General features: G+C 39.1%; 4 protein-coding genes across 6 annotated transcripts; 3 read left to right on the forward strand and 1 right to left on the reverse strand.

Moving 5' to 3' along the window:
* Positions 1–1,259: 1,259 nt before the first annotated feature.
* LOC106415087 (splicing factor 3B subunit 3) lies at positions 1,260–9,015 on the reverse strand. 2 transcript variants are annotated; one of them, XM_013855703.3, is made up of 16 exons: positions 8,579–9,015; positions 7,863–7,997; positions 7,642–7,718; positions 7,476–7,559; positions 7,145–7,232; positions 6,892–7,034; positions 4,888–6,787; positions 4,390–4,697; positions 3,978–4,293; positions 3,738–3,893; positions 3,508–3,652; positions 2,852–2,928; positions 2,373–2,509; positions 2,107–2,215; positions 1,643–1,924; positions 1,260–1,552 (listed from the first exon to the last, which is right to left on the reverse strand). In XM_013855703.3, exons 1-15 carry the CDS (start codon positions 8,771–8,773, stop codon positions 1,724–1,726), a joined length of 4,071 nt encoding a protein of 1,356 aa, XP_013711157.2. In that variant the 5' UTR covers positions 8,774–9,015; the 3' UTR covers positions 1,260–1,552; positions 1,643–1,723. The 2 variants fall into 2 exon arrangements, with proteins under 2 accessions (XP_013711157.2, XP_022575485.2); XM_022719764.2 differs by lacking the exon at positions 1,260–1,552 and having other exon boundaries at positions 1,870–1,924; positions 2,852–2,966.
* Positions 9,016–9,067: 52 nt separating this feature from the next.
* On the forward strand, positions 9,068–11,916 carry LOC106415088 (calponin homology domain-containing protein DDB_G0272472-like). Of its 2 annotated transcripts, none has more exons than XM_048779948.1 (4): positions 9,068–9,213; positions 9,281–9,452; positions 9,594–10,529; positions 10,612–11,916. In XM_048779948.1, exons 3-4 carry the CDS (start codon positions 9,609–9,611, stop codon positions 11,755–11,757), a joined length of 2,067 nt encoding a protein of 688 aa, XP_048635905.1. In that variant the 5' UTR covers positions 9,068–9,213; positions 9,281–9,452; positions 9,594–9,608; the 3' UTR covers positions 11,758–11,916. The 2 variants fall into 2 exon arrangements, with proteins under 2 accessions (XP_048635905.1, XP_048635906.1); XM_048779949.1 differs by having other exon boundaries at positions 9,281–9,348.
* Positions 11,917–12,015: 99 nt separating this feature from the next.
* Positions 12,016–14,495, forward strand: LOC106415089 (homogentisate solanesyltransferase, chloroplastic). The gene is made up of 10 exons (XM_013855704.3): positions 12,016–12,259; positions 12,501–12,622; positions 12,704–12,850; positions 12,934–13,159; positions 13,257–13,330; positions 13,457–13,549; positions 13,668–13,785; positions 13,909–13,971; positions 14,148–14,180; positions 14,309–14,495. The coding sequence occupies exons 1-10, from the start codon at positions 12,047–12,049 to the stop codon at positions 14,381–14,383; spliced, it is 1,164 nt and encodes a 387-aa protein (XP_013711158.1). The 5' UTR covers positions 12,016–12,046; the 3' UTR covers positions 14,384–14,495.
* Positions 14,496–14,946: 451 nt separating this feature from the next.
* On the forward strand, positions 14,947–16,519 carry LOC106415469 (40S ribosomal protein S5-1-like). The gene is made up of 5 exons (XM_013856191.3): positions 14,947–15,098; positions 15,184–15,278; positions 15,644–15,915; positions 16,004–16,207; positions 16,288–16,519. Exons 2-5 carry the CDS (start codon positions 15,186–15,188, stop codon positions 16,340–16,342), a joined length of 624 nt encoding a protein of 207 aa, XP_013711645.1. The 5' UTR covers positions 14,947–15,098; positions 15,184–15,185; the 3' UTR covers positions 16,343–16,519.
* Positions 16,520–16,550: the final 31 nt, after the last annotated feature.

Consider the following 16,550-nt stretch of genomic DNA (forward strand, 5'->3'; position numbering starts at 1 on the left):
GGAAAGCAATGATCTGTAAAAAAATTGTGAGTTGTAGTATTAAATAGCTTAAAGTCACGTGGTTTCTCTTTTCATCCCAAAGCCACACATATTTTTTTCTTTACTTCACCTTCCTCTCTGTATATTTGTTGGATAATAACAATTTCAGAAAAAAATTGGACCCTGAATTTTAAAGAAATTGTGATAAAAAAGTAGGGCCCTGTGCTACTGCACCTCTGGCACACCCTCAAAGCCGGCACTGCTCGAACCCTAACGTCTCTGCCAAGATTCTCTGAACATGGTTAGCAACGTCGTATGGGCTATTGCCGGATGAACAAGTGGCCTCCAATGGAAGCTGGTTAAGGAACGTAATCTCGTACTCTAGTGTCGGATTCATGAATAAGAATATCAAGTAGAGACCATTCCAACTTCTTAGAGGCCTTTGGAAGAATCCAAATCTACAATTAACCGCCACGGGCACGATCCTGTCTGTTAACTCCGCGAACATCGCGCTAAACCTGCATAAACTTTGTTAGATATAATTGACCATTGCTTCACTAGGTTATGACTTATGATAGACAATTGTTTACATATGATAAGTAATATAAATGTGTTCACAGTTTAACCTTAGTACGAACGGTTGATAACAAATGGATCCTTCGGGACAAAGGATTATTTTATGCATGAGAAACAGAAATGTTTTAACCATATATGCATCATCATCGATTTGTTTGTTTTTATTTTTTTTCAACTTTGATTATCGATTTGTTTGTTGCATGTGAAATTAGTTTAATCTCTAGCTGTCTGTTTCTTTAATTTCAAGTTTATGATCATATGCTTCAGAATCTTATACAACAGCTAGTTAGAGTATAGATGTGGTAAATAGTTCTTTTTTATTAATCTTCCAGGAATTCGTGAGAGGGTCTGATTATCTGAATAGTGTAAATTTTTAATCAATCTGTTTAAAATGTTCTTAGATGCCCATCTCTAGTTGTTATGTTTGCTAAATAATTTTCATTTATCAATTTTTATAAAGTATGATCAATAATTGTAAAATCCTATGTTTGTATGTTTCTTATATATGTACTTTTTGCTCACACCAAGATGATAGCATAGTTGTGAAAACACCGTATCATACTGGTTAAACTTTAAAAATTTCATATACCTAAGTCTAGAATTCGAATTATCCCAGCTACGAGGTACATGTTTCAAAATTCCTGGAAAAATCGATTTACATGGTGCAAGTAACAAGTAAATCCTTTGAAACAGCCACCACTAGATAACTAAAATTTTTTTTTTTTTTTATCAAATCAGTTTGTCTATCTATCCCTTTGTTTAAAGTTTAACATAACATGAAGAAACATTTGGTTATTATTCTTTATGTACACAATGATACCGAGTCCTAGGCATTAAAAGAAACCACATCTCAACTTCTGTACATAGGGAAAGTATGCTCCTCCACAAAATGTCTCAGAGGGAGAGAATAAGGATTAGTCGTTAAGACTCACTGCCCTCAAGAACACAAAGGCAACTCCTATGACTCTGGATGTTTTTTTCCAAACTCTTTTGCACCCTATAAGCAATCATGTCGATAAGCTTGTAAGTATTCACAATTCACCACTTCACTACCACTATTACTAAGAATTTGGCCTCAGTTACGCACCAGATTGGATCATTGAATCCGTTGGTCGTGGAATATAAGTTGCAATCTTGCGGAGAGAAAGGGAGCTGAGAAGAGGATTGACTAGTGGAGAGCGTAATGGACACGCTCGAGCAATTGTACAACTTGGTGTAGCATGAGAGGCGGAGAAGAACATTGCTTTGAAATTGCTTTTAATGCGCTTGACGATGGTTGAGGTGTCGATAAAACTGACTCCTGCTGTCTATTTGTAAGCTCCAAGAACTGAGCAAGCATGTCTCCGTCCAAAATCTTTGTCGCTTGGGACTGCAACATTGTCAAAACTTATGTTTCGTACTAACAATAATGGATAAGAAACAACTTTTAACAATATCCTCTATATATATGTCTACATCGCACGCAAATTTAATGACCAACCCAATGCAGGCAGTGAAATGATATTTCATGTCACATCTAAGAAAATTAGAACTGCTTTGTGGTTCGCTTACCGGATTCTCTCGACCTCTGAACTCCTTATGATCATTACCAAGAACAGGAGCAGTCAGAGGATGGACCACGAGCTTTGCTTGGACAGCTTCTAGGAGTTCATATTCCTCCCTACAGAAATTTGTGGTCAGACTATGAGTGACTAAGTATAACACAAGACCAGAAGTATTTTCATATTTTGCAAAAACTGTTAATATTCCATGATATGCAGATACAGCGACGAAATACCATTAACTAGCTATGTCTTCAGTTAGATATTTAATTATACCTTGAAATAGGAGCAAAGACGAATATACTTCCCAACAGTGTGCCAGCTATGATAGTGTCATCAGCTGCGTCAATACTTTTACTAAGACCATAACTTCGCAGCACATCATCAGCTGGAAGTTTGTAAATGTTGCAACCCTGTTCACAATGTAGGGGAAAGCAACATAGATCATATTAGGGGCAAGCAATATAGATCATATTGCTTAATTATGTAACTGAAATGTACAACAAGAAACTTGACTAAAACTTTCTATTGCCATGAGAATCCGATAATAAATACTGAACATGCACCCATTTAAGCTCAAGGACTTGTTAGACCAATGCACCAAGTAATCGTTTTCTATAACCTAAGACATTTAAATACTTATCTAAAGAGCACACAACTAGGTGAATAGAAGGCGAATCAGATAGCAGCACTAACTTTTCAAGTTACTGTGATACAGTGAAATGCTCAATTTCAATTTCAAGTTTAGGATTTACCTTTTTGATAGCCATGGCAATCTCACCCATGTGATAAGCACAGTTTAGATTCAGGTTGGACTCCGGATTTGAATATTCTGGATCATCAAGATGTATTTCCAGTTAGCAAATTCTTCTGAATCATAAGAAAGCCTCTATTAAGAGTATTTTCAACTAGTTTGTTCCATAGCCCCTAGAAGAATCCTAAGAACAAGGAATGTCAGTAGACTAAATACTAAAATTTTAGTCCCATAAAAGGTAGTCAGTTTCAATGACGATGCCATCTTCCACATGTCAGGAAGCTTCTTTTTACTTAAACGAACATGGAACATCTGACCAGATAAGAAAATTCTAGTTTGAAAGAAGGTACAGGTGCCCTAACAGATTGCTTTAAGGTTGGAGATCCGAACAAAGCTATATGTTCTGAAAAATCTTAATGATTGCATACTCCTCCAACTGTGATACCCCTTAGCTGATGCAGCATATTAAATTTGGACAGAGTATAAATCACACTAGTAAAATATATGCATCTATCATCTACAAGTTAACAGTTACACATTTGGATACGCTTTCATGTCCCACTGTCGAATTGTTGGATATAATCTAAACTCTAGATAAGGAAGAGCCAAAAGAGAGTAAAAATCTGAGCCAACAAGAAAAGGCCAAGTGTTTCGTACCAAAGTCTGAATGATCTTTGCAAGACAAGATAGCTATACTCCCCTTGCGATCAGATACAGCAACAGAATTGGCATCCATTAGAAAGCAATCACCAACTAACCGCTGCGCCGGATCACAATATATTTGGTGAAGTTTCTTCACATCCTTCAAATAACATGAAAAAAGAAAGAATATCAAATACTGACAGTCAAAGAAGAGGACATATTAGAAATGGACATCAGAAGGTAACCTCATGATAAGAATAGAATAGAACACCATCACGGCAATCCCCAACAACAATTCTCGTGAAGTATGTGCGCAGAGATGTTATCATGAAACGAGTCCTTCCCACTGCAAACCTTTTCATTCTCTCAGGACTATCGTTCGGAAAGCCGCATACATAGAACTATTGAAGAGCAGCATATTTGTTAGCAGATTAGTATGCTAAACAATTAGCACCAAAAAAATAGATCATCAAAGTGAGGCTTACAGCATTGCCAGCAGACGCTAGGAAGAAATGATCAAGGTATGGACAGATGGCAAGTACCATTCCAGGCCAAGTTGTTGCACAGGCCAATCTCAAATGCCATGTTTCAGATTCATCAATTTTGATTCCATCATAGCTGTTATCATCAGGACTGCTGCAGAGACTACTGCTTGATAGTTGCTCTGTTGTGCATCCCACAACATCACGAAAAGGCGATGTACGTTGGGAAGATGAACCAGCCTTTGAGCAGATTGTCATTGAACCACTATCCGAGTTGTGAGTGTGTTCTAAGCAGAGAATGATTAATCGGCCTCTTGTACTGTAAAACAGGTATTCAAAGATAAAACACACAATCAGCAAAAAGTTCTTCTTACTTGGTAGAATTAAAAAGTGGCTTAAGAACCAGAGTTAAAACCTTTCAGCTTCACCACTGGGTAGTATAGCAGGACCAAAAGACAAACTCGTTCCAACCACAAGAACCTGCTCATTTCCCACACGTACAAGCTCCATTGACTTTCCAGTTTCTCCAGGTTTGAGCTTGTAGGATGATAACACTGACCCACTGAGCGGGTCCACACAGCATATATCAGACGTACACGCATCATACAAATCAGTTCTCATCACAATCAATAGTTTGCTTTCACTATGGTAGATAACCTTTCGCGGAGTGCCTCCAAGGTGAAACTTTTGCGCATTAAGCCGTTTGCTGTGCACCATCTCCACCTAGACAACAAGCAAATACATCAAGCAACCATAGACGGACCAAAATAATACTTCTAAACCATAGAAAAAACTAATACTTTGTTCGTTCCTAATTATTTTTCAAGTAAAGTATATCAGAAAATTAAACAGTGATTGATAGAATTAACAGTGACAATCTGGAACTAAAATTTGTAAAATAGAATATATTTACCAGATGTAAACAGTTCTCTGCAACAAAAAGAATTCCTTGAGGGCATTCAGGCGAGCATACAGGAGTTGCATGGGTAGAAGGTTGGAATGAGATGGAAGTGTAGGAAAGACTTTGCCGAGCTGTTTGTAACAACCATGCCCTGTCACTAAGAGCTATGATGTCTGAATCTAGTGAATCACTGAGCGGAACCAGAAAAACAGGTGTGATGCCGATACGTCGGGTGGCAATTAACAGAAGGTCACTCGCAACACTGTCCATCTCTTCTTTACAGTGACCGGATGAATGTGAAAAGGGAGGCCACTCAAAACGTAGCAGCATTCCATTTCTTAACCCAGAAAGGACATAAACTTGATCAACTAACACGAGTCTTACATCTTGAGGAATACATCCACTGATAACAGTTCCCATTGTGTTTGTTAGCGATACCCTCCCAGAAGCAAGGACTCGAACACCACCACCATCTTCTTCTGAGAAGGAGACGACCTCAACAGAAGGCTTATGTGTGCCAATCAGAAACGTATAGCCTCGCTCCATACCAGAGGGAATCGCAGCTTTACTACAACTATTATCCACGGCACAAGCGCGTGGTCTCTTTTTTCCAATATATTTTTGAGGAACTGAGATGCAGGAGACTTCATACTGCAATGTTACTCGTTGAATCTCATAGATTTCACAGCACTGAGATGATACTGATTTGACTCCGAGAATAGACAGGAAACAAGGGTTAGACGTAGACACAACTATCAGATTTTCACCGACTGCCCCCAAGCTGATACTGACATTTTCTGGAAACCAAGAGGAGAAAAACGGTGAAGAAACAGGAATGCCATCAGCATGAGCATCCACGGTGGGCATGCACAGCCTTATTGCATCTCGGTGAATCTGAACCAACAAACCATCGGCAACGAGTCCACACGCCAAGGTGCAAACATCAGGCTGGAAACCAACTGAATCGGTGACATCTTTAAAACTTAATCCAACTGATAAGACCCTTGTCTCTTCAACAAACGACAGAACAAGGAATGAATGGTACACATCAGTAAGCTTCATTTTAACGGTCCAAGTACCAGTGATTCCTTGATAAACAGGTGCGGTTTTCAGAAGTTTTTCTACGTTAATGCCACTACGGATAATCCTTAAAGAGCCTTCAGGCGTTACGCCACAGCAAGCAAAGATTTGGTCTCGTTTCTCGTTCTGGTCATCCACAACTGAGAAATCCAAGATCGGAGCTATATTTTGAATGGAACTCATCCAATGTAGCTTCTCGGTTCCCACTTTGAAAACCGTTCCATCAGCCATTTCGGCGAACGTGGCCAGGAACACACCTTCCACCCATAATATTTCCTTGCACGGTAGACCTTTGTATAAACACTCTGATACATTAACTTTAACCCCATCATCTTCATATATGAGCTCAAACATGAAAAATTCGCCATCATCTAAGCAAATAATCATCCGGGGATTGTGATTATGTTCCGGCGGCTCCCAAGTCCATGAAGAGACATGCTTGGAGCTCAACTTTCCATTGTCACTTTCATTATCAATGAACATGGGATCATAATCCCTTAGCTCTAACAAAGCACATGCGGCAACATTAAAAAGGCCCTCATCGTCTCCATCTTGTACTCTACACGACTCTTCAAGAAACTGCTCTTCCACTAATGATGCAGGAACAAGATCTAAGGACGTCCTAACCAAACAGCAAGGGTTCTGAGGATCTCTAAGATCCATTAAGAGCGCATCACCCATCCTTAACAGAAAGGCGAATCCAGAGGAGTGAGGAACTTCGACAATACTATGTGCTAGAGCCCCAGCTTCAACATACTCTGATATTAAACATATGGATTCCTCTTTGACATTCCATCTAAACAAAACCAGCTCATTCAGGAGAGACCCTTTCCTATACAATCAGAAAAATACTGAGGTAAGCAGCCCTGGGATAACAGACTCCTATGAAGCAAGAATAATAACTAAAAACAAAGCTTTTCAAATTGCAAGGATTACCTATTTAAAACGATGGCAAGAACAGGATCATAATCCATGGACTCATTAAAACCTTTAGAAATGAAACACATGCTCCAAATAGTACCAGATACTGCTTGTTCAGAGCTAGCCTTCCCTCCGTCTTCAGAAGGATAAAATATCCTCTAAAAGTAAAAGAAGAAAAATAAATTAACTTATATCACTCATGCCAAGGCAGCTTTCTTGTCAAATAAAGTTACAACATGCTCCCCAAGTTGGTGACATAAATCAATACCTTAAGAATAATATCAGCCATAGACGATGTTGAGAGGGAAAATAGCGCAAAGCGATCATGATATGCACTGACAGCAAGAAAAAGTCCGCTGCAAATTGCATAATAGGACTCAATATTACTCATTGCTATTCAAAAAATAAATATGGTATGTTAAACAATTACAATATTGCTTCAACAAATTCAATTTTTTTTTGCCAGAAAATCCAATAGTGAGCACTTCATAACTAGGCAAAATGCACAAAAGAGATACAGCTAGTCCATTATTCTAAAAGCAGTATATCTACAGGCACCAACAGAATCATCTATGTAATAAACTGGAATGAAAACTTGCCTAGAATCTACAGTGAGCATTCTTCCAAGTTGATCCCTCGAATTTCCTGGACTAGAAAGTTGAACATGTTGTATCGGCGAGAACCTACACCACATGGCAGTAAAATGAGTAAGATGACAATGACATGAGCTAATCGGGAATAAATAAGAGCAGACGTAGAAGAAACCTGTGCATTTCATTGCTAAATGAGAGAAATGAGAGCTTTCCAGAATCAGAAAGAACAGCCAAAAGGTCTTTACCCATCTGAAAAAGGAAAATAGATGGTTGACATATCAAATCACAGATGTCTGCATTCCATTAATTAACAAAACCAAAGATAACTTGTCACCCATTTAAAAAAAAATTCCTGATCACTGAAATAAACTCTTGGGAATGGGAAATGCATACCTGAAAACTATTTGAGTACGGTTTATTACTCTGAGGTATAACAGCCAAATCCTTAATAGTTCCAAATACATTCTGTTCACACACCGATTCAACAACCCCGTCTTCACCGATAACCGCCAACTCTATGCAGGTCTCCTGATATAAGCAAAAAAAAAAAAACATTCTAGTTACTGATTAAACATTAAGATATCAATATAGCACACACACCTGGCTCACACAAATTGTTCTAGACAAAAGCTTTTCCCACAAACACATAAAAATAATCCTGGCTCCATGATGTCTAAATCTTTTAACTCATAGGAACTAACGAGTAAAACTAAATCAGAAAAAAAAAATTCAGGATCTACTAATCCCCTAAGCAGATGCAACCATACTAAAATAAAACTTTACAAAGTGAAATTTCAAGCTAGGATCAAAAACTTCCTGAATATATATAGGAATGCGTGGATTTGCTAACTATTTATCCATTCAAAACAAAAGGCCTTGATCATTAATAGTATACCTAATAATGCAACTTCCACACTCTAACCACAAGAAAGCACACAAAGTTTACTCTTTTTGACAATGCCCTCAACAGAAACCAAAAAAAGAAAAAAACACAGCGAGAAACTGAAACAAGTGGAGATGTCTTGAGTGGCAAATCTCAATCCCTAAAAAGAGAGATATAAACGGAAACAAAAATTTCCATTACAGGAAGGAGGGGGCAAAGGCCTAACCTTGCCGAAAACTATGTCGCGGGAGGAGCGAGAGCGGAAATAGCCATAAGCAACCTGGAGAACGACGCTGGGGCGGAGGACGCACTTAGCGAGGTAATGATCCCCTGCGGAGGAGGGAGGAGGAGGAGTGGGAGCCGCCGCAGCGGCAGAGGAAGATTGAGACTGAGCGGAAGATTCATCCTCCGGAGCCGCCATCTTCAACACAAAAGGAACCGGGCGAAAGGGTCGTTCTTTCTTTTAGTTTTCTTCTCTCTCTCTCTTTGTCTCGACAGACTAAATAACTTTATATTATATAATATCATTAAGATAAACTTAGGAATAATCCTGTAGTGGTCGTGCAGATTTACATCCAGTTCTATGGCGTGAAGTAGGTTCTCACCTGTTAAGTCAGATCTCGATTCTCACCCACTATAGTGTCTCTCGTACAAATAGTAATAGCACCGACGCAAGTTCGCGATCATAAAGTTAAATCCTTTGTTATATAGTACAAGAGATGGAGATAAAAAGATTCCAACTTTAAATATCAGTGATACCTCAATCAGACACGATCAGTTATTAGCAAACCGAGATTAGCCTCCCAAGTTAGAAGACATTAAATATTGGACATACACAACAAACGACGTATGTTAAAAAAGGTAAAGCATGTCACACACTCTATGTAGTATGTATTGAGAGAGTTTAATGTTATACAAAATGTTGTAGAAACCAATTACAAAAAAAGAGAGACTTTTTAGAAGAGCGACACACCGATCATTGCGCCAAAACCAAAGGTGTGTCTCTCTCCCTCTCTCCTTCTTTCTCATTCTCATTACAGGCTCTCTATTAGTTCTTGCTGCCATTGTAACCTCCTGTCTGTTTAGGACACGAACTCTAGGTAAAGTTTTCACCTTTTTTCGGTTTCCACATTCGTTTTATATCAATCCAACAGTTGAATTCAATTTCGAACCTTTCGTTTATGCCCTGATCGTGTCTTGTCTGAATCCGTTAAGTTTCTGTTTACCCTTGTGTGTGTTAGAGATAAAACATCAAAATGGATCCACCAGTGTCAGATCCTGACACAATCAACAACCAGAAAGAAGCAGGACCTTCCTTCCACTGCCCTCTCTACGACACACAGCTCGTCCACAAGATCTCCCTCACTTTCCTCCCCGGCCTCGCCACCGCCTGCGTCGACAACACCACCGGAGACATCTTCAAGACCCCTGGCTCCGTCGCCGCCGACGTCAAACAAGAAATGATCGAGTACCTAAACCACAGAAGCGAGACCTTCGTGGCTGACCACATCCTCCTCTCCTCATCGTCAGAGATCGAACCTTCCTCTCACGACCCTTACGACGTCGTATCGGACTTCGTCGACGACTTCGCCACCTCCAAGAGGAACCTCTTCAGCCGCGTCTCCGGGTGGCTCCTCAGCGAGAGGAGGGAGGACAACATTGATGACTTCGCGCAGGAGATGGAGGTCAGCGGCTTCTGGCTGAACGATCACATCGAAGGAATAGCTCAGACGCTGCTCAAGAACGTGGACTTCAAAGGTCTTTCTCACTGCGAGATGAAGTTTCAAACACAAGGAGAGCTTGAGGAGCATGTGCTGACTTGTGGTTACAGGACGATGGACTGCGGGAACGAAGGGTGTAATGCTGTCTTCTGCGCGAACCAGAGGGAGAGTCATGATGGCGTTTGCCCGTTTAAGATTATTCCGTGCGAGCAGGGGTGTTTGGAGAGTGGTGGTATCATGAGGCGTGAGATGGATAGGCATTGTATTACTGTGTGTACTATGAAGCTTGTGAACTGTGCGTTTCGTGGTGTTGGTTGTTTGGATGATGTGCGTCAGTGTGAGGTTCAGCAGCATTTTTTGGATAGTGTGGGGTCTCATCTGATGTGTGTTCTCAAAGGTATGTATAAAGAAGCGTCTTTGGATGATCTCAAACCTCGAGCTGAAGAGATACTGCAGGTGAGAATATTAGCGAATTAGATTTAGGTTTAAGGATGAATCTTTTTTTGGTTGAATCTTTTTTTTGTGTGGTGTGATGCAGTTGTCTACGCGGTTGTCTGAAGCTCGAAATGCAAGAGCGCTGACGAATCTTGTTAAGGAGATTGATGCAAAGCTGGGGGCTTTAGTGATCAAACCAAAGAAGGAGAAGAAAGCTTTAGAAGAAGCTGAGATCAAAGGGAAACCAGAGACAGCTAGTGAGAAGATTCCGGAAGATAAAGTGGTTTCAAAGGAAGCAGAGGTTGTGGTAGATGATGCAATGGTGGAAGAAGTTGGGAAGAAAGTTTCAGAAGCTGAGATAGGAGAGAATGTTGACAAAGAAGGCGAGCTTAAAGCTCAGAAGCTTTTGGAAATGGACGAGTTCATCAAAGAAGGAGACGATAGCTCTGCAGCTGATTTGTCAGAGAGAACTGAAACCAAAGCTCCGGAAGTTGTGGTGATGGATGAAGATAAGGAAGAGGAGAAGAGTCCAGAGACGAGAACAAATGAAACCAGAGGTGTAGAGACTGAAGCTAAGGACGTGATTGATGAAGAGAATCATAAAGAGGCAAAGATATCAGCTGAAACCAAAAGTGAAGCTCCCTCAACAATAGTCATGGACAAGGAGGAAGGAGCAGAGACAAAACAGACAAGAATAATTGAAACCAAAGGTGTAGAGACTAAAGTTAATGACATGATTGATGAAGAGAATAATAGAGAGACAAAGATATCAGCTGAAACCAAAAGCGAAGTTCCCTCAAGAATAGCCATGGAGAATGAGGAGGGAGCAGAGACAAAACAGACGAGAACAAATGAAAGTAAAGGTGTAGAGACTGAAGTCAATGACGTGATTGATGAAGAGAATAAAAAAGAGACAAATGTATCAGCTGAAACCAAAAGCGAGTCTCTCATGGACAAGGAGGAGAATGAGGAGGGAGCAGAGACAAAACAGACGAGAACAAATGAAACCAGAGGTGTAGAGACTGAAGCTAATGATGTGATTGGTGAAGAGAATAATAGAGAGACGAAGATATCAGATGAAACCAAAAGGGAAGCTCCCTCAAGCATAGTCATGGACAAGGAGGAGAATGAAAAGGGAGCAGAGACAATCAACTCAAGTGCTAGTGCTTCTGATGAAGCTGAAGCATTGTCAAAGAGCTCAGAAGGTTTCTCTAAAGCACAAGCTGAAACCGAACCAAATTTTTCTTGACATCTCTCAAGAGACCAAACTTAACATGAAGGGTGTTTTCTTTCCCCTCTTTACAAGATTTTGTATGTTTTATCTTTCATTAATTTTTTAAGTCGTCAAATGTAATCCAGTTTTGTATTTACTTTATCAATTGATTATGATTTAATTTTTTAATTCAAATTAAAAGTTGTTGGCTTCTACTGATAGATTTCAAGAATAGAGGAACCGGATTGCAAAATGCAATCTCTTTAATGGTTTGGTCGTAACAGCAAGTGGCAGAGTGAGAGTTTTTGTGTGGCTAGTGGCATCAATGGAGCTCTCGATCTCACATTCACCTTGTCTTCGGTTCTCCTCTTCATCACCTCGTTTCTTAGCAGCTTCTTCTCATCATCATCATCGGCCTTCGTTGCATTTAGCTGGGAAGCTTTTAAGCAGGCCTAAAGATGTTGGCTTCACGAGCTTATCAAGTTCGTGTTTGCGGTCGAAATTTGTTTCAACTGGTTATAGAAAAATCTCGATCCGGGTATGGTTTCTTTCTACGCTTAAGCATGTTAGCTGTTGCGTTGACTTCTAGTGAAGTTTGGTTGGAATATACTTTTGTCTGAAACTAGACAGCTCAGAAAGTTCGATTCTGTTTCAATCTTTTTGCCTCTAATCTGTTCCAATGGAAAAATACCATTCATTCATTTGAACAACATCTTATGTTGCTTCTCTGGAATAATATTTAGTGTTGATTAACGTTTTACTTGTGGCGTTTTTATCAGGCATGTTCTCAGGTTGGTGCTGCTGGTTCGGATCCAGTTCTTGATAGAATTGCGCGTTTCCAAAATGCTTGCTGGAGATTTCTTAGGCCACATACCATCCGTGGAACAGCTTTAGGATCCACGTTAGTATATGTTTGTTTGCATACTGAAAGAGCTCCACATTCCTTGGTTTCGTTTTGGCTGACTATAAATTTTAATGGCAGTGCCTTGGTTACAAGAGCTTTGATAGAGAACACTCATCTCATTAAGTGGAGTCTCGTACTCAAGGCGCTTTCAGGTCTTCTTGCTCTTATATGTGGGAATGGTTATATTGTTGGCATCAATCAGATCTACGACATTGGCATTGACAAGTATGTAACATCACTATGACGCATATGATGATTACATGTAAAGTACTTTTGTTTGAGGTTGAAGTATTTGTTTTCTCTTGCAGAGTGAACAAACCATACTTGCCAATAGCAGCAGGAGATCTCTCAGTGCAGTCTGCGTGGCTGTTGGTGATATTTTTCGCAGTTGCAGGGCTAACAGTTGTTGGAGTCAACTTTGGTCCATTCATTACATGCCTATACTCTCTTGGTCTTTTTCTGGGGACCATCTATTCTGTTCCACCATTTAGAATGAAGAGATTTCCAGTTGCAGCGTTTCTTATTATTGCCACGGTAGGGGGCTGTGTTTTATGCTTCTGTATCTGATAACTCAACTATAACCATGTTGGCAATAGTAACATGTCTTTTGTATTTGACATTTCCTTATCAGGTACGAGGTTTTCTTCTTAATTTTGGTGTGTACCATGCTACTAGAGCTGCTCTTGGACTTTCGTTTCAGTGGAGGTTAGTAATCATATGCACAACATTTGATAAATAGGTCAATACAGCTTCAAAACTTGTGGTCAACCAACTTCTAATGGGGCATATATATATATATGTAATACTCAACTTTCTATTCGGTATGTGCAGTGCACCTGTGGCTTTCATCACGTCTTTTGTGACACTGTTTGCACTAGTCATTGCTATTACAAAAGATCTTCCTGATGTTGAAGGAGATCGCAAGTAAGTAATTTGCACATGTAGCACTGCATATATACTCAGCGTCCCATAGCAGATGAGATTCTATTACTAAGTCCTAGCCGCCTCTTATCAATCATTATTTTTGATTGATGTTGATTAGGTTCCAAATATCAACACTAGCAACAAAGCTTGGAGTGAGGAACATTGCATTCCTCGGTTCTGGACTTCTGCTAGTGAACTATATTTCTGCCATATCACTAGCTTTCTACATGCCTCAGGTGAACACATCACTACATTCATTAGCATGAGAATCTGTTTCCACACGTTTTTGCTTGAATACTATCACTTGCTCGGTATTCAGCTTTGAAACAACACCCGTCCATGCTTTAAACATTTGACAGGTTTTTAGAGGTAGCTTGATGATTCCTGCACATATGATCTTGGCTTCATGCTTGGTTTTCCAGGTAATGCATATCCCAAGATACTCTAATATAGCTTACAAGTATGGTCAGACTTAAAAAAAAAGTATGGTCAAACTGAGAAAATGTCCCAAAAAACTTCATAACTATATGTTTTATTTCACTGTCATATTCATCAGTCTCATGACTTTCTAATATCAATGATGTTCTTCTTTTTGTAGACATGGGTGCTAGAAAAAGCAAACTACACAAAGGTAAAAAAACACTTCTGCAAAACATCAACTTCTTATCATGAAATGATATCAGAAGATGATGATGTAAATAAATATGATCAGTGTGGTGTGTATCTAATGGAATAGAAAAACTTTATTTATCATTGCAGGAAGCTATAGCAGGATATTACCGGTTTATATGGAATCTCTTCTACGCAGAGTATCTGTTATTCCCCTTCTTCTAGCATTCATGGTGAACATTTGTAGTTTTCTTTGTATACCTCTCTTCTTCTTCTTTGTAGCTTGGAGACAAAATCACTTTGTTCATGTACATACTAAAGGATTGGTCTTTTTGAATTTTGATGTCTTTGCAATAATAATTTATTAACCAATAAAAAGAACGTTTTTAAAAATTAAGTTTAAAACAGAGAAAATATAAATTTCAATAAAATTGTCTTTTTTAAACACGGGTCATTTCACGATAAAACTCTTCCGAAATATTTGAATCTTATAATCTGCAAATAAATCGAGTTCCGTACTTGGATGACGTAAAAGCCATTAACCCTTAACTGATAGACTAATGTGTTTCCATTTTTAATAAATTTATTTATAAATTCAAAACTATTAATGGGTATTAAATCATTATTAAATTTTTTCATTCATCCTAAGAAAATTCAAATTGCCCATAATATTTTTTGCTAATGTATAATTTTACATAAAAATTTATTACAGTATAGTCATGTAAGTTAACCAGCTAGACCACAAAAAAAAAAACCGTGGAACATATTAACCCGGTTCTGTACTGGATAAGCCCATTTAGACAGCTTTACAATAGAGCCCAAAACCCTAATCTCACATCTACTATATAAATTCTTAGGGTTTTCGTCCGTCCTCTTGAAGGCGTTTTTGTGCTCAGTCTCTGCCGTCACTCTCACCAGCGCAACCGCTTAACCATCTCAGGTGATCCTCTTTCTCCAATCTCTCTCTCTAATATGCTCTCTTCTCGTATCTGTTGAATTTTCCTCATACTCTGTTTCTCACACAGCCATGGCCGCCGCCGTAGAAATCGACGCCGAGATTCAGCAGCAGCTCACCAACGAGGTCAAGCTCTTCAACCGCTGGACCTACGACGACGTTTCGGTAACTAAAGATTAATTCTTCTTTATTTTGGTTTCATTTTCTCCTTCGTTTCGTACGTAGCAGACTTAGTTGGAATCTAGCCTTTCTTAATATGCAAGTTTCTCTTTAGATTTGATTGTTATTACAACTGTTTTGTCTGTATCACTATCACATTATCTTTACTACATAACATAAGTTAAGATCAAATTGTTATGCTTGTTAGTATTTACAATCTTCAAAGTCTTATCTTGCATTGCTTAGTATCGTTACGTTGACTTCTGCTATGTTCTTTTGGTTTTATTCAAATGAAGATTTCATTTTTATTTTATTGAGTTCTGAAATGTTGAAAATAATTGTTGTTTTTTGTTATTTTCTATATCGTGTAGGTCACAGACATCAGTCTTGTTGACTACATTGGAGTTCAGGCAGCTAAACACGCCACCTTTGTTCCCCACACCGCCGGAAGATACTCTGTGAAGAGATTCAGGAAGGCTCAGTGCCCCATCGTTGAGAGGCTCACTAACTCTCTCATGATGCACGGAAGAAACAACGGAAAGAAGTTGATGGCGGTCAGAATCATCAAGCACGCTATGGAAATCATCCACCTCTTGACTGACGCTAACCCAATCCAAGTCATCATCGATGCCATTGTCAACAGGTACAAAAGGCTTATTAATGCTGTGTGTGATATTTGTTGGTACTGTCTTGCATTTTTTTTAATTGCTTTGTTTGTTGGTTGAGTGCAGTGGTCCGCGTGAAGATGCTACGAGGATTGGATCTGCTGGTGTTGTTAGGAGACAAGCGGTTGATATCTCCCCTCTAAGACGTGTAAACCAGGCTATCTTCTTGCTTACCACCGGTGCTCGTGAGGCTGCTTTCAGAAACATTAAGACTATTGCTGAGTGTCTTGCTGATGAATTGATCAACGCTGCCAAGGGCTCGTCCAACAGGTAAACTACTGATCTCTTAGTCACTTCACTATTGTTCATTAGTCAAGCTAAAGATAAGAATGTACTGTTGTCTCTTGCAGCTATGCAATCAAGAAGAAGGATGAGATTGAAAGAGTTGCCAAGGCCAATCGTTAAGAATTTTCCTTGTGCCTTGAGTGTTGCAATCTTAGTAATGAAGATCATGTTTTGTTTGGCACTAGATTTGATGGAATATGTTTAAGATGTTTTGCTCTGTTGTTTTGTTTCCTCTGAACTACTTTGAATAGATAAATTTTGAATGCTTCAAATGGTTAAAAGAAATTTAAACATCTATTTTTAAGTCGTTTTCAAATGTGGTATATTC

This window comes from Brassica napus, chromosome A5 (assembly GCF_020379485.1).
Source record: "Brassica napus cultivar Da-Ae chromosome A5, Da-Ae, whole genome shotgun sequence".
NCBI classification, from domain to species: domain Eukaryota; kingdom Viridiplantae; phylum Streptophyta; class Magnoliopsida; order Brassicales; family Brassicaceae; genus Brassica; species Brassica napus.